The sequence below is a fragment of the Stenella coeruleoalba genome (assembly GCF_951394435.1).
Source record: "Stenella coeruleoalba genome assembly, chromosome: 20".
Lineage (NCBI taxonomy): Eukaryota > Metazoa > Chordata > Mammalia > Artiodactyla > Delphinidae > Stenella > Stenella coeruleoalba.
The window spans coordinates 35,420,326-35,438,426 of NC_137166.1; the positions used below are offsets into that span (position 1 = coordinate 35,420,326).

The 18,101-nt window shown below is 42.0% G+C and overlaps 1 protein-coding gene across 1 annotated transcript in view; it reads right to left on the reverse strand.

The window, feature by feature from the left end:
• LONP2 (lon peptidase 2, peroxisomal) overlaps positions 1-12,138 on the reverse strand; it is a 95,860-nt gene extending 83,722 nt beyond the window's left edge. The window contains exons 1-3 of the mRNA XM_079906587.1: positions 11,789-12,138; positions 4,233-4,467; positions 873-1,004 (exon numbers count right to left, since the gene is read on the reverse strand). Coding sequence (XP_079762713.1) covers positions 873-1,004; positions 4,233-4,467; positions 11,789-12,021 — 600 coding nt within the window. The 5' untranslated portion in view covers positions 12,022-12,138. The remainder of the gene's footprint in view (positions 1-872; positions 1,005-4,232; positions 4,468-11,788) is intronic.
• Between the last annotated feature and the right edge of the window lie 5,963 nt (positions 12,139-18,101).

Below are 18,101 nucleotides of genomic sequence, written 5' to 3' on the forward strand. Positions count from 1 at the left end.
GACTGAAGTATTAAATAAACTGGGGATTTATTTAATAAATAAGGAGGGTTGTTTCAATGAAAACTAACTTTAATGTTCTACGAAGATTCAATAAAGCAGACTGCTTAAAAGTACTACAAAAATAAATGTGCAAGAAAACTTTTATAGTTTGCAGGAAAGACATTCAAATCTAAGAGTCCGCACTTGGATTATTTTTCAAGTATCTTAGAAACTCATTTCACTTTAAATAAAAAAAACCTGAAAATCATAAAAAATCATAAATATCGCACCATAGGGGTGGTTAACGTAAGAAACCTGAAGAATTCTAAAAAAGCAGGCCTATACACAAGGGAAAGGTCACAGCTCCACACTTTTAAAAGTAGTGAGACATGGGCTTCCCTGGTGGCATAGTGGTTGAGAGTCCGCCTGCCGATGCAGGGGACACGGGTTTGTGCCCCAGTCTGGGAGGATCCCACATGCCGCGGAGCGGCTAGGCCCGTGAGCCATGGCCGCTGAGCCTGCGCGTCTGGAGCCTGTACTCCGCAACGGGAGAGGCCGCAACAGTGAGAGGCCCGCGTACCGTAAAAAAAAAAAACAGTAGTGAGACAAAGCATATTTATATATTTAAGTTAAATTAAATATTTAGCTTTTTTATTATTCTAGCTTTAACTTTTTCCACAAATTGACAGACTACCAGTACTGATAATGCAAATACAAGAACTGCCTAAGTATACAAAAATGTAAAGCAATCACTGTAAAAGTCAACTTAAGCCTCGTAAAAGCATCTTAACTACTTGAGTCTCCAGTATCTTACCTGAAAGTCAAAACTTACTATCTAGATCTCAATAGGAAGTGACAAAGCAACGTGGCATTCCAGAGTGGAACACTGTTACCTGGAGCTTCTCTTTGTTGCTTGTTCGGATAATTGATGTCAGAATGTCTGGTAAAGCTTCCCTCGGAAGACTATCTAAAAGACGTCTCAATTTAGCAACTGCGGGGACAGACATATCCAACATTTCAACCAACTACAAGGGAAAAAAAAGTCTTTTTAATGAAATATGGCATTATTTGTGAATTTAAAAAATCAAATTGTCATAGAGGTTTAATGTTTTGGCCTCAGGGAAAGTCTTTGTTTCTGAAAAATCACTGATTATTAGAGTTCAGGCATTTTTACAGGACTCAGAGGAAAAGAGAAGTACTTTTAAAATGTCAATCAGAATGAAAAGCAAAAATGGTTCAGAAAGTGGATAAGGGCTTCCCTGATGGCGCAGTGGTTAAGAGTCCGCCTGCCAATGCCGGGGACACGGGTTCATGCCCCGGTCCGGAAAGATCCCACATGCCGCGGAACGGCTGGGCCCGTGAGCCATGGCCGCTGAACCTGTGCGTCCAGAGCCTGTGCTCCGCAACGGGAGAGGCCACAACAGTGAGAGGCCCGCATACCGCAAAAAAAAAAAAAAAAAGAAAGAAAAAAGTGGATAATACTAATGTTTATAAAAGGCTTTGTAAATTTGTGATTTTATTTTACTTTGGAAAAAAATTAAAATTTATAGAAAAATTGCAATAGTACAAGAAACTCCTTCCCCTAATATCCTTCCCCTAAATTCACCAATTGTTAACATTTTGTTACATCTGCTTTCTCTCTCCCCAACTCTATACATACACACACACACACACACACACACACACACACACACACACACACACACACTATTACTGCTGAATGTTTTACAGTAAATCACAGACATCATGACCCTTGTTCTTAAGAACCAAGACATTCTCTTACACAATCAGTGTAATTGTCAAATTCTGGAAATTTAACATGGTTGATGCTATTATATTAACCAATCGGTAGCTGAAATACTGTTTTTCAGAAGAACACTGGATTAACTAGAATCTGAGCACTGACTGAATGATTTTTTAAAAAACAACTTCCAGGGTATAGCCTGGAGTTAAGACAGATTAAGCTCAAGGCAACCTTTCAGTAACTGTGATAGTCACTGGGGCTACTGACAAAGTTTCCCTTTCCTTTTCACCTCATGGTAGGGCTGCTCTATCTCACCTTTGAATACAGATGTACATGGCTATGGGTCCTGCCTTGAACCATGAAACATGAGGGGAAGTGACAGTTCCTTCTGGGCAGAAGCATCAAAAGCCACTGAGAGCTCTGCCACATTTCCTTTTCCTTCCTCAGCAATAACGGAAGCACGTTTTGAAATGAATCTCCAACCCACTGGGGTCCCGAGGTGACTCTAATTGCTAGATCACCACACTCGCTGGTTTGGGGCATGAAGTGTGAGTGAGAAATACACCTTTGTCACGCTATGTGACTGAGATTTTGGAGTACTTAACACAGCAAAACTAACTTAACACCACACTGACTAACACAGATGATGTACCAAATCCTCATACAGTCACTCTAATGAGATTTCATATGCCAGAAATAAGCAAACCTCTCTAAAAGCACTGTAACTTTGGAACCTATCTGTTACCTGCCTAGAGTCAAAAGAATTAAAGCATAATTATGATGACGCTGTCCAGGTGGGAGAAGTAGATAATAAAATTGGAAAACTCTTTCTCCTAAAGTCATTCTAAGAAAATAAAACAGTATTTCAAGTACTGTTAAAACAGTACTTCATTCTCCAAGCACTTATTGAGTACAAACTATCTGTCAGACACAATAAAGGGCTCAGTGTAACATGGTTAAAGCAGGGATGAATTCAAGTTTGGTAGGGAAAAGAGACCTACAAGACAAATTTCAATACAGCGTGATAAGCATTATATTAAAAGGGATGTTTAAGCGATTGTGGATACGCATGCAAAGGAGCACTAATAGCCTATAGGAGTTGGGAAAGCATAAGTCAAGTCTGAAAATTCAGAGGAGAAGCACTCTTAGCAGACAGAACAGAAGGTAAAATCACAGAGACATGAAATAACAAGATGTGAAGCTCTCTGACATACAGTGTGGCTAGAACTCTGGGTATAAATGGAAGTAACTAGAGTTGCGAAGGGCCTTAACGTTATACCAAGAAATGTGAACTTTACCCTAGAGCCGTTAAAGTCTTCTACTCAGGGGAGAGGCATACCCAAAGCTTCTTTAGAAAGGATTAATGAATAGGTGGGTGACAAAGAGAAGCAGCTAGAAGGAAACCGAAAGCTCCTGAAGAAGTCTACTGCTGAGGGCTGTAGAAGAAGATGTAGAGGGGATGGAAGAAAAGCATTAGCTGGAAACAATCCTGATGTCTAAGAAGAGAAATGATAAAATTATGATATCCCAACTCAATGGAATTCATAAAAGTACTTAATACGAAAGTTAGATATAGATAAGAAAACAAAACATAAGACTGAATAGGAACCAAGACAAGAAGACAAGCAAAAATAAAATTGGATGCATGATGGCAGTAAATAGTGGTGATGTTTCTCTCTAAAAATCCCTTTAATGTCATTACAGAATCTTTACATATTTACATTTTTGTTGTTGATTGATAGTGGAGAGAAGTAAAGAACAAGAGAAAGAAGCTATAAAGCTATGTCCAACATAAGAACGGCGACTCAGGGAGGATTACTCAGGAAAAGGAAGACAAATTCTATTTTCCACTCTATTTTCTTCACTCCTGAACAGTACATTCACTTACTCTGGTTCTCAAACTGAAGTCTCTTTCAGCCCCCACAGCAGCTGTAGTGCCAAATTTTCTATTTTTCTATTGTTGTTCACCACACTAGCAATGTGTAGCTTCAAATGCCACATCAGGTACAAATACCATAGGCTATGAACACCTGCCTATGCACGCCTAATGTGTGCTTCCCTCCCAGAATTCTAGAGGATCAAGGTTTCAGCCATACTTGAAACCATGGGCTTAATCTTCCATACCACTCACAGTGTGATCCTGACTTCTGAACCAACATAACATATAATTTGATGCCTAGATAGTCTAGTGACAAATAGCTTCTGTACAGTATTTTAATGTTTAAGATTATTTAGGTTTAATAACTACCTGGTTTGGAGACACTGGAAATTATAAGGAAAACTCTAGAAATACTCTTTGGAAAAAGTTTAGGAAGGGTTGGCTAGTATGTCCTAGAATGATTTAGGTACAATCCCAGACAAAAGCAGTTTGAAATCAATGTACTATAATATACTGAGAAATCATTTAAACATATACTGCCCGAAAACTTCACCACTCAACAAATTCATCACATCTTAGGGCAACAAAGAAACCGAAGAGGGTTTTAAGGAAAAACTAAAAGCAACTCACTTGTACTGCATATTTGTAAAACTGTTCCGATAGTTCTCCTAGCTCCTCCCTAGTCTTACAGGTGTTGGGAAACTCCTCCAGCCAGTCCAGCTGTTCCACTTTGGCAACAGGATATGGCTTCTCTTTTATGACCTGTACGATCTGGAAGCGGCACAGGCCCGTAATCAGCAAAGTATAGTGGGGCTTGGGCCAGTTACTGCCCACAACCTGGACCGCCAGTGCAGCTGTCCCAATCCTGAAAAACACAGAACATCAGTATTACAAATGCTCAATATGGTAGAAGAGAAACTTACCTCAAGAATAAAGACGCAGACGTAGAGAATAGACTTGAGGACACAGGGAGGGGGAAGGGTAAGCTGGGATGAAGTGAGAGAGTGAAAACGACATATATACACTACCAAATGTAAAATAGATAGCTAGTGGGAAGCAGCGGCACAGCACAGGGAGAACAGCTAGGTGCTTTGTGACCACCTAGAGGGGTGGGATAGGGAGGGTGGGAGGGAGACACAGAGGGAGGGGATATAGGGATATGTGTATACATATAGCTGATTCACTTTGTTGTACAGCAGAAACTAACACAACATTGTAAAGCAATTATACTTCAATAAAGGTGTTAAAAAAAAAAAAGAAACCTCAAAAGGGTTGCCTTTTCTGAGAAATTCATTAAAAACCAAAGAACGTCCCAAGTGCAAATGAATTATTTCTCTATTTAACTTAGCATCCAGTACAAGTCCCTACCATCTGATATGGGGCCATCTCATTCTAATTAGCCATTCAAAAATTAGGTAGAAATTCCTAAACATCTGGATTATTTAAGCATAAAAACATGAGTAAATGCAGCTGAGATTTATACAGGAATTAATTTTGCCCGCTGGGAATGAGGCAATCTTACACCAGAATATATATGAGCATTTTAGACAGATTTAAACAGCGTGATGTAAACCAATCTAAGAAATCCCCTTCTGATACCAGTTTTGCTACTAACACCAAGCCAGGTTTTTTACATAATCAATCTATAAAACTGCCATCAGATCTGGGAATTAACACGTATGTCCTTGAATTTTGAATTTCTCAATCTGGGGCTAAATATCAGAGGCCACACTTTCATGGACTGAGGAGAGTTAGTCACAGACCTACATCTCAGGAAGACGTCAACCTAGTTCTGTTTAAGTGGTAATCACCTCACCTAACACGAGCTGAAAACGTTATACTTTAAGTCTTAGCTCCATATCACGCAATTCTGACCAAGTCACATATAAACTAATTCACAGAAAGAAAGCTTCATCCAAACTAAGCTGAAGTGATACGAAACAGAAAGATCAATGTTCAGAGGACACTTCCAGATCCCAAACTACCATTATAGTTTCTCCCCTCAGGCACAGGAAAGCTTGTAATTTCAGAAAGAAACTAAAATCAAAGTGACCAGAGCTCTCAACACCCTGGGACCATGGTGACATTGGAATACTACACTTACCCGTCTCAAACATACTGATGGCACAGACAGTATGTGCATATTTTAGTGAGCTTGCTCACTTCTAGATGCAGTTAATTCTTGATTAGTTCCTCGTAAATGATTCATTCTGTAGATTGTCTGTACCTTCAGCTTTCCACCACCACTCAGTTTATTCTGAGCCATGCATATAATTTCCTGAACACCCTTCCAGGCATATCACGTGGATAAAACTCGATTTAAACAAGAACTTAAACCAAAAAATTAGGAAGATAATTTGGTGGAGAGAAAAAACATCATGTACTTTAAAAACCTGAAATGATCTGGCAATCATCTATTTAGTTATTTGTGTCGTGGCTGCTTTTCTTCAGTCACTAATCAAACAGTAGGTTCTATCTCCCATTCCCTTAAAACCAACTCCGACTGCCTGAAAGAGTTAGCCATACCTAAACTGATTAGAGACCAACGAAGACTATAATTCACTGCAGATGACAACCACCAATGCTTACACAGTGCAGAAGAGTTTACAGTTCTATATACAAGAAACATTAACAGACAAGAAACCAGGTTCCTGGTCTAAGGGGTTTACAAACCAGAAGCCAAGGAGAAACCAGAGAGAGATGAGACAAATCCAAACTTCCAGATTAGGAAACAAATTTAATTATTTGGGGTATGTCACTGATTAAAGGTAAGACTAAAAGTGAGTTTTCTAACAAAGCAAATAAAATAGTTTTCCTAACTGTGAAAGGAAGATGTTCCAAACTGTAAAGAGATTAAGTTGGATTTATACTATGCTTTTCCTCCTAATAAAAAAAATATATATAGGGCTTCCCTGGTGGCGCAGTAGTTGAGAGTCCGCCTGCCGATGCAGGGGACACGGGTTCGTGCCCCGGTCCAGGAAGATCCCACATGCCGCAGAGCGGCTGGGCCCGTGAGCCATGGCTGCTGAGCCTGCACGTCCGGAGCCTGTGCTCTGCAACGGGAGAGGCCACAACAGTGAGAGGGCCGCGTACCGGAAAAAAAAAAAAAAAAAAAATATATATATATATATATATATACACACACATATATATATATATAAAGGTTTTAAATATGTTAATTATTTCTTGCTTTAAATCACTTATAGTTGACAACATACCTAAAAAAATAAAAGGGTACATAAAAAGAATGTACCCTTTTTAAAGGAAAAAACAATGATGTGTGAAATAATTAGATGGCTAGAAACAAACTACCTAGTGAAAGACATTTGGGGTAAAAGCTCTGGAAAGAAAGACGACGTTTAATGTTATTTTAGACAAGTTGCATTGCATGTTGGGCTCTAGGTTTTACATATAAAAATAGGTAAACAAAATATTCAATTAATCTAATACTTTCCTTCTAACTATGATCCATATGATACAGAGGCTTTATATCAACTCAGTCATCTTTCAAAATATCCTAGTTCTTCTATTACCATGCACTTTATTAGGCATGACCAAAAGCAACAATTTGATTTTGCAACAGATCCGCATTTATTCGTACCCAAATGTGTAGTGTTTTTTCCATTTAGGTTGTAGCCCTGTAAATCTACACCTTAATTACTGTGGTATTTTACAGTTCAAAGAATTTCTGAAATTCCTGAGAACTACTCTCAGAGTTGTAAAATATTATTTTAACCCAAAGTCTGACAACAATGGATAAGATTAGTATAATTTGGAAACTGACTTAGATAATATAAGTTTTTGAGAACCATCAAACTACAGTGGTGGGAAAATCTAAAAGCAGCACTACTGCAAAAAGCAGTTTTCCAAGATGAGGATAGCTGTGGTCTATTTGCCAACCACTTGCTTTTTTCTTTTCTTTCGTTTTTTCTTTACTTTAAAGCCCTCCATTTTTCTTGGAATCCTTAATCTTCCAAATCTTTTTTCCAAATAATGCTACTTCAGTTCTGCCCATATTAAAAGAAAGAATATGGGGTCTTCCCACTCCTTCCCCCAACCTCCATTTGTGAAATCTACACTTAAAACTACCCATGTGGGCAATGGTAAAACCATTAACATACAGGGTTATCGAATTGCAGTTTACAGAAGGCTTTCATAGGTATTATTTCATAACACACCACCGTTCACCTCTGTGAGGAAGGTAGCACTTTATTAAAAATGAGTAATTCAGATTCAAAAAGGGTAAACAGGTTAGTTATCCATGGTTACAAGGATATTAAATAGCAATAGGGGAGCTGAATTAGGTTTTATGACAAATTATACTCTTTTCCCACCACAATGGACAATATGAATTTGTACTTATAAGAAGTATAAAAATAAACACTATTAACATAGCTTCTAAATAGCTGAGATACTGCAAGGCACAGCTATTATTTAATATCTAATGTTTACATCTTAACAACACTTAAGGAAGAGAAGTATTTCCACCAAAGCTCTGGAAGCAAAAGTTACACACTTCTGGGAAAGGACCACTGAAACATCTTTTTGGTTTTGACTTGGTATCACCCAACTTATCTTCCTGAATATCTGATGATTTTGAGCAAAATTTATCATCATTGTTAATAAAGATTTAGAAACAACGAAAGAGTCTATTAGGATAGTCCCAAATTCTACCAGAGATGAGGCTTCTGTGACTACAGGATTTTTGATTTTCACTCCTTTCTTGAAAGTTCATTTCTGAATTTAAGAAACGCAACTTGCAGACAGACCTTCCTTAAAAAGAGTAAATGCAGGGCTTCTCTGGTGGCGCAGTGGTTGAGAGTCCGCCTCCCGATGCAGGGGACATGGATTCGTGCCCCAGTCCGGGAAGATCCCACAAGCCGCGGAGCGGCTGGGCCCAGGAGCCATGGCCGCTGAGCCTGCACGTCCTCCACAACGGGAGAGGCCACAACAGTGAGAGGCCCACATACCACCAAAAAAAAAAAAAAAAAAAAAAAAAGTAAATGCAGACTTAGGAACATCTAAGTAGAGCTATTCATTACATACTTGCTAATATAAAAGACTAAATTTTAAAATCTTAGTGTTACCAGGTTTCTTGAATGCTGAAGAGTGCTAATAGATACAAATAACAGTAACACATGGAGAGAGGCTTGGCAAATTATGAAACTGTGTATCTGCTCTATATAAATCATTCATTTTTTTGTCAGACAAATGCCAATGAAACTAATTTGGGGTCCTAGAGATGAAGTACACAGAAAATGAAGAGGGACTGAGCATTCAGCACTATGAGGAAATGAAGGCAGGTGCCCTGAAGAATGGAAGGCTGGGAGAAGACTGCAGGGCAATCTTGAAATGCATGAAAGGACAGTGCACAAGGAATGCTAATTATCTACTTGCACTAAGAAAACAATGGGTCACTGAGGAGCCACTAAAAAGACAGTCCAGTGAAGCAGGGTGGCCTGAGGTGGCATGGGAACCAAATTCTAGACTGTGGGGATATTATCCAAAGCTCTTCCTGTGTTAGGCGACATGCCTGCACACTGACGTGCAGATAGGGACTGTGCCGTTCAAAACGGTAAAGGAATTGGTTCAGGTAAGTCAACACCTGGCCCTGCCACTTTGTATGACAAGGAACCCAGGGGAACAAATTACTTCTGCTGCTCCCTGAAGACTGAGGCATTGTCACCTGGATGGTCTAAAGGAAACTAGGGACAGAAAGAGAGCCCTCACCGTCCCTCTGAGGTCCTACTACCACCTGGAAAAGCAGGTAACTGGGGAAGGACAGATTTGCATATCGCAACAGAAATAACATTATAGACAACGCAGTACTTGTACTATTAAAGCTCTTTTAGGGACTTCCCTGGTGGTCCAGTGGTTAAGACTCCGCGCTTCCACTGCAAGGGGGTGTGGGCCAAAATAAAATAAAATGGTTACTTTAAAAAAAGCTCTTTTAACTTTTTAAAGTAAGAGCATTTAAAGGTGATATTAGAGAAAAAAGACATTGGAACCTAATACTAAGGAATGCAATGCAAACTTTCTACAGACTTTTCAAGTAGCAAATAATATTTCTAGGATAACGAGATGGTCTGCTGGGTCCTCATAATGCTGAAGTTCTATGAAGAATTTTCTATGTATGTTTTCTAACTTAAATTATTAAATTTTAACACTGCTATTCATTTAAAACAAAGGCAGCAATATGAACAGCAAGGACCAGATTACCCATCATCCGATATTAGTGATTACTTCCAAGCAGAAGAATTTAGTTGTTTTGGAGGAATTTACATAAAAGAAATTAAAAACCCTCCAAAATCTTGCCAGAATCATACCAACAAATAGTCACTCAAACCTGAAACATGACTAATCTACTTTCGAAATTCACAGTGTACCCATGGGTAATCAGCAGAACTAAAACAAAACAGCTTATCTTGAGCACTCTTGCCTCAACAGGCAACTAAGTACCTGGGCACAGAAAGCAAAAAATTAGGGGAGAAATAAACAAAGGCTAAAGGAGTGGGGTCATATGTAGGGAAACCAAAATCCAACACAATTTGTCACAGTTTACTGAAACTTGAAAAGTACCCAATTTCACTCAAGCAAGAAGCAAAGTATATCAGATGGAAACCAAAATGTTTTCCATGCTTGAGAAAAGCGAGGCTTTTGCAATGTGGACCAACAATGGACTGCTATGGTTTTTTTGGTTTTGTTTTGTTCTGTAAGAGGAGGGGAGGAGAACCAAATCTCCTTTGAGAATTTTAACAAAGCTATGGACTCTCCTTTAAAAGGAGAGTATATAATCACAAGATTTTGGACAAAAATAAGACATTCCTAACTCTCCCCAAAACCATTGAGAGTCAGGCTACACCTTATTTTAAAAAAGGATAACTGTAGGTGAACGAGGGAAGGGCTCTAAGTTGAAAATACCTCAAGAAGAGTTAAGGAAAGGAGGCAGGGGCTTGGGAGGCTTGAAGATAATGGCATTTGTTGAGAGCATACTACGTACCAGTGCTGTCTGGTAGAAATATAACGTGAACCACATATGTAATTTTAGTAGCCACATTAGAAAATAAGACAAGTGAAATGCTAATATTTTACTTAATTCCAACATTTAATCTATATAAAATTTATCAACAACACATTTTTCATACTAAATTTTCAAAATCTAGTGTGTAGTGTACACTTATAGCACATTTAGGGTGACCAACCACCCTGGTTTGTCTGCAACTAAGGGTTTTCCTGGGATATAGGACTTTCAGGGCTGAAACCAGGACAGTCCCTGGCAAACCGGGACAACTGGTCACTCTAATACTACCATCTCAATTTGGACAAGCCACATGTCAAGTGCTCTGTAGCTAGTGGCTACAGTACTGGACAGTGAGTGCAACCATTTATCCAGCCTGGCGCAAAACAGACCACACATGTGATTTCACTTCATCTTCATAACACACGTAAAAGACGGATGCTGCTAGTTTCCAAATTACAGGTGAAGAGAGAAATAAGCACAGGTTCAATCTGTCACCCAAAGTCACACAACTAGGGCCACGGTGTAGGGGAATCCAGTGGTAAGCTTGGGGCCTAAGAAACGTTAAGATATGAGAAGACGTGAGAAGATAGGAAAGTTCTAGAAAGGGAGAAAAGGGACAATGTGAACAGGGAAGGCCCTTTAGGAAGGAAAACAGAAGCAGTGAGGGGAAGAGAGAAGGCAGGGGGCGGGGGAGGCAGGGAGTGTGTTAGACAGGCACCCCCAAATTAATAAGGAAATGGTGCAATTTAGGATGGGACGGGAAAAGAGAAAACGTGAAGCAGCCAAGTATCTCCGTTAAGAGGACAAAAGAGGTGGGAAAGAAGTTAAAGAATGAAGACAGGAGTGGGGGAAGGCAAGAGAGAAAGGAAAAGAAAGAGGGGGGCCTGGAAGGTTAAGAGCACCGGCCTAGGAGTCTGAAGACCCGGGGTGCGGGAAAGGAAATTCCCATCAGATGCTGAGCAGCTAATCGTGCAGCTTTCACGACTCCGTGAGTCATCTCATTTAACGGTCACGAGGCATTCCTCTGTCACCCCCGTCTGGCGCGTGAGTCGTCTGAAGAGGCGGAACACCGCCGCGGGGCCCCCCGAGCCCCACGCCCCGAGGCCGGGCCGGGTCTCGGGAGGAGGCCGCGCCGCCGCCGCTGCCGCTGAGCCGCCCAGCCTACCTGTGCAGCGGCGGCAGGTCCTGCGCGTCGCTGGCCGGGTCGGGAGTGTTGGGGATGACGCCCAGGATGGTGCTCTGCAGCGACGTGCCCTTGAGCAGGCGGCTCCGCACCAGCTGCAGGTTACGGGCCGAGTCCACGCTGGTGCGCATGGTGGAGCCCGGCAGCAGCACGCCCTCGTGCGTGAGCAGAAGCGGGAGGCGGCTGGGGATCTGGATGGGGCTCAGGGATGACATGGCGACGGCCCTCCGCGCCGGGAGAGTCCCCGGGAGCCCGACAGCCGGCTTTGCGCGGCCTACAAGGCAACTACCAACCCTCACACCCCTGCGCGCCGCCGCTTCCGGCTCCGCGCTCCCGCCGGCCCCCGGGCTCGGCCGCCGCCCCGCGCCGTACACACGCGAAGAGATGCGCACTCCACCCGCCGGGGCGACCCCTGCCTCCCGGCCCCGCTACTCCGCTTTCTGCAGAGGCTCCCACAGAGCAGAGCTGTATGCCCAAGAATGATCCCATGTAAATTGTGTCCACTTGAAATGTTTGCACCTTTCTATTCGAATTGATTTTAGATGTACAAAAATATAGTAGGGAGTTTTCATGTACCTGTCACCCAGCTTCCCCTGTAATCATCTTACACAATCATCCTTCAACTATTAAAAACCAGGCAACTAACACTCCCGTTATCTAATCTTTAGACTTCCACAAATTTTGCGTTTTCTCACAAATGTCCTTTTTTCTGGTCCACGATCCCACTTTTCATTTAGTTGTGCTGTCTCCTCAATCTTTCTTTTCTTTTTTTCTTCAAAGCTTTGCAACTTTTAAAACGTATTGATCCCTTAGTTTGTAGAATGTCCCTCAATTTGGGTTTATCTGATGTTCTCTCAAGATCAACATTATACATTTTTGTCAGGAAGACCACAGAAGTGATGTGCCTTAGTGATACATGATGGTGAAATGTCTTACCAATGATGATTTTGACAGTGATTCCTTGGTGAAGGTATAATAGTATCTGCTAGGTTTCTCCACTTTAAGGTACTATTTTTTTCATTATAAGTAGTAAGTATGTGTAGGGAGTTAAGTCTACATTTATTAATTGAAATCTGTAAGAAAAAGCTGCCCCATCTCGCTTCCCAATAATTGAATAATTTACTTTTTATGTTAGTATGGACTCGTGGGTATTCAGTTTTTTATGGGCTATCATGCAATAATATCATGTATATCATTGCTTGAATTTTTTCAGATTTGGCCCTTGGGAACTCCTTCACATTGGAATTTGACTTGGGTTTGGCTGTAGTTTGCAGACGGAATTTTTTCCCCAAATATGAAGTCCAGCAATGCTGTCAGAATCCAGGAGGGAATTGAAAGTCTAGTCAAGACAACATGCATTTGTTGAGGGCCTGCTGAGTGCAAGGCCCCGGTCTGATTGTGGAGGGTAGAGAGCGGAACAGAAGGCAAGGTCCTACCCTCAAACACCTCTTGGCCAGAGGGACAGACCCATAGACAGCTGAGTCTGATACAGTGCAGCAGGTAAGGGAAAGGAGAAGGCAGGTGTCCTAGCTGCTGTGCTGGAGACAGAAATTCAGGAACTCGGAGTCTCTGGCCTAAAGCTCTTTCTCTGACGTTATCCCACCTTTTATTCATTCTCTAAACAACCATTTATTGAATGCCTACTATGTACTGGATATTACTTTAGGTGCTGGGGATACATCAGTGAACACAACAGACAAGGTTCCTGCTTTCATGGAGCTAACATTCTAGGGGGAGAAGCAGAAAATAAGCAAGGAAAATCCTTTTAGATGGCAATACGCCCTTTACATGGTCAGAGCAGACCTCACTGAAGAGCTGAGCCCCGTACTGCAGCCATGCAGAGGCCGTGGGGTGGGTGCCAAGGCGGGTGCTATTTCGGGCAGAAGCAGTAATGATTGCAAAGACTTTTGGCTGGAATGAATTTAGGATGTTTGAGGAGACTGCTCCTGGAATTTGCTGAGGTGGGGCCTGCTGAGGGAAGCAGGAGAGAAGAGGGAGGGGAGGCTATAGAGGACCTTATAAGGAGTGAAGAGTTGGGGTAAGGAGTCTGCTAAGGAGTTTGGGTCTTACTCTAAACCCTATGCAAGCCATAGGCAGTTTCAGGTTGTGGAATAATTTTTCAGGCTTATGTTTTCAAAAGGTCATATTGGCTGCTGTGTGGAGAATGGAATGCAAGGTTTTAAGGTCAGACACGGGGAGGCCAGTTAGGAGGTGGCTGAGATTGTCCAGGCAAGAGGTGATGAGGCTCAGACTAGAAGCAGTGGATTCAAGCCATGTTTGAATGTAGCTTCAACAGAGCACGCTGATGGATTGGACATGACGAGTGAAGGAGAAACAGTCATCAAGGATGTTCCCTAGACCAGGGCCCTAGCCGCTAGGGCCTAGAGAGCAGTTGGGCTGGTAGCAGGAGATCCTAGATCCAATCAGCAAGCTCTGGATCACCTCTCCTCACCCCCTGATAGACTCTAGGGGTAAAAAAAAATAAGATTAAAAAATGCATGGCCCAGCTCCCCAAGAGCTTACCTTTACACCAAGACCTCCCCAAGGACAAGGGGGAAAGGCCCCATTTTTTGAAGAACTTCAAAAACCATCTTATAAACCTTGTGGTATATTTTTTGATCATGTTTAATGCTTTTAACATACACTCTCCCCAACAACAACAAGCAATATGAGTGTCTAGTCACATAATAATAGCTGGATTTATTTTTAAATACAAATTCCTTCTGCACCGTAGAAGGTGTGGTATGGGACCGGGTCCACGTTTAAGTTGCTTGCTTTATGAACACCTTCTTTCTATCCCATCAGTCTATCTCTGTGATGGGGTGCCAGCCCACTTGGGAAAGCATCAAGAATCTAAGTGTGAGCTCTTAAGCAACTGTGTGGCTCTCCTGGTTCCTACTTTAACCAGCCCTACATTTACTTCCTTCATTGATCCACCAAATACTTATTCTGCATCTGCTACGTGCTAGGCAGTAATCTAGATTCACGGATGCATCAGCGAAATAGACAGACAAGGCCCCTGGTGTCAAAGGGCTTACATTCTAGTGAGGTAGGCAGAAAATAAGTAAGCCCCCAAAGAAATGACAATTTCAGAAAGTGATAAGTAAAGGAAATCTAATAGGAAAATCTGTAGAAGGTGCTAGAGACAGGAGGACAAGATGAGGGAGGGACGTCTGGGAAGGTGACCCTGCAGAAGTGGTGTTTGAGCTGAAACCTCCATGACAAGAAAGACCAGGCTCTGCAGGGATCTCGGAGGACAGTGTTCTCAGCAGAGGTTAGGACTCAGACAAAGACCAAGATGGGAAGGAGCTTCCCAGTTTCTGGAACAGAGAAGACCAGGCTCTGGGCTGTAGGGATTCCGCAGTCAACAAGACGGCCACGGCCAGCGAGGGGCTCCAGGAGCTCTGAGAACCAGCCCCTGGAAAGCTACCCAGCTACCCAGGGAAGGCAACAGGTCCGTCTAATCATCTCAGCTTCTTCAGGCCTGGCTCTCCGGCCCTCTGCCCCTCGCCATGGGCACCTCCCCTACCCTCTGGTGCCCCTTCTGGCCTTGGACACTAGACCCTGCTGGGAAAGTGATAAGAACAATGAGGAAATAAATCAGCTCCTCCAGAAAAGTTACCTCTCTCCAAGGGCCCCCCTCCTGTACACAGGCTGTTTCCCCATATGCCAATGGCCCGTGTCTAAACTAATCATGACTTTGGCCCCCTGGGGATCAGGGAGCACAGGGCTGGAAGCATCTGTTTCCTCTCTGGTTTACTCCCAGTCCTGTCCTGGCCCCCGGCCTGACCACAGTGATGAGTTTGCCCCTAATTAGAATGAAGAAACATCAGCTCTATCTTCTTGAGAGGAAGGTGGGAGGCCAGGGAACTTTTCTAGGATGCCAAAGAAAACTCTGGAGGAAATTCCCCCGGCCATTCAAGGAAGCGGAAGTGGGCCTCATAGACATGGAAGGCAGCTCAAGCCAATATGTGGCTGAGTTCCAGTTATGTTGAGATGAGCAATTTGTGTTCTGCAAGCGTATCCATTGCACACATTTGCATTCCCTTCATTTTCATTTGCTTTACTTTTCCCTGTTGCTAGTTTCCTGGATGACTTCTGTATTTCTACAAGGACTCACGTCTTTAAAACTCTCATTGTATCTCTTTGCAGGTGTGTATAAATAAACCAGTTGGCAAATCATACTATAACTGAAAGGTGAGAAAAAAATCTAATTTCTGTATTTGTTCTCTAAGAATCTGGTCTTCCTCATGAGCCCCTACTTGCTGGTTAATTAGCAGAACATAAATGTTTAGGCTTACTATTTTAAGATGCTAGTTCATAAGAACAAACTGTCAAATTTTCAGGAATTTTGAGAACCCAGTTGTTAAACACAAATATTAAAATTAAATTATATAGACTTACAATTAATAATATCAAAGACAAAGGTAATACTCAAAAATCTTTAAATTATATAGACTTACAATTAATATCAAAGACAAAGGTAATACTCAAAAATCTATCATTTCCTAATTATTTCACTACATTTTACTATTTATACTTTTGAGGTTATTTACATCTACCGTACTTGTATCCTGGAGATAACCGTACAGTGATTTCGTGATGCGCCTCTCTTCCCAACATGTTGGTAGCTTGAAATCATCCAGGATGGGAATATTTACACCACAAAAATCAGCAAAGGCTACAAATCTGGGCTTGTTTTATTATTTTATTGATTGTCTAGACTTAAGAAATAAATTCAGGAACTGTTAATAATGCAGATTAACAAGTGTGTGGTGCTTGTAGCCATTACATTGTGAAGAGCACAAAAAATGAGAAAATATTCTTTCAGTATTTGAAAACTCTTCAGCAAAGAGACTCATTAACACAAACCAAAATGTCAAGTAACAATTATGTTGGAACTACACCAATTGGAACCACAGGTTAGTTACAGATACACACGTTTACCAGCACACTACTGAGACCGAGGACACAGCCCCTTGCCAGGGTGCATGACTAGCAATCTAGAATTTGCTGCGTCCCCTTCCTCCTCCCCATTCCTCTACTGAGAACCTTTGTGTAGTGAATAAACTGCACACCAGTACACCATGGTCCTACCCCCAGGGCCTCCTTCCATTGAATCATGCCAATTTCGCTTTAATGTGTCTGTGTCCTAGGCTGGTTCATAGCAGCCAGAAACTGGACTCTTCCCACAGTCTTAAACAAGAACTATGTGACAGCCTCTTTTCCCTGACATCCCTCCTTTTCTTTTTAATTTTCCATCACCCCTGAAAGGTCCACTGCTACCATCACAGTTGTACAGTTGCCCCTCAGTTCAGAGGGGGAATTGGTTCCAGGCCCGCTGTGTATACAGAGATCCAAGGATGCTCAAGTTCCTTATATAAAATGGTGTAGTATTTGCATATAATCTAAGAACATCCTTCCATATATTTAAGTGATCTCTAGATTACTTATAATACCTAATAAAATGTAAATACTATGTAAATAGCTGTAAATGTAATGCTATGTAAATAGTTTCCTGTGCCAGTTGAAGTTTACCTTTTTGGAACATTCTGGTTTTTGGGGGTTGTTTTTTCCGAATGTTATCTATCGTCAGTTTGTTGAATCCCGATAGCGGAACATGTGGGTACAGAGGGCCAACTGTATACCTTATGGCCTGGTGCCATGGCTGGGGAGTCTATCTTTTTTTTTTTTTTTTTTTTTTTTTTTGCGGTACGCAGGCCTCTCACTGTTGTGGCCTCTCCCATTTCGGAGCACAGGCTCCGGACGGACGTGCAGGCTCAGCGGCCATGGCTTACGGGCCCAGCCGCTCCGCGGCATGTGGGATCTTCCCAGACCGGGGCATGAACCCGTGTCCCCTGCATTGGGAGGCGGACTCTCAACCACTGCGCCACCAGGGAAGCCCAGGAGTCTATCTTGTAGGCTCTATAGGAGAATTCCGGAAACTGAGTTCACCAGATTTGGGTGTGATTTGCTAAAAGGAAGTGAGATGGGAAGGAATGGAATAAAGGAATTTAGAGAATCTTCTCCCAAGAGAATAGGCTAGTCTTTAGGTCTGTTTACTTGAAGCAGAATCCAATACTTGAGTGTCAAAAGCTGTATCTGAACACCAGGACTGACTACATAATTTGCAGGACCCAGTACAAAATGAAATTGTGGGACTCCTTGTTCAAATTATGAAGAATTTCATGATGGCGACGGGCAGAGCATTAAACCAAGCCTGGAGCCCTTCTGAGTACGGGGCCCTGTGAGACACCCATCATACCCCACGATGCCAACCCTGTTGTACATTTTC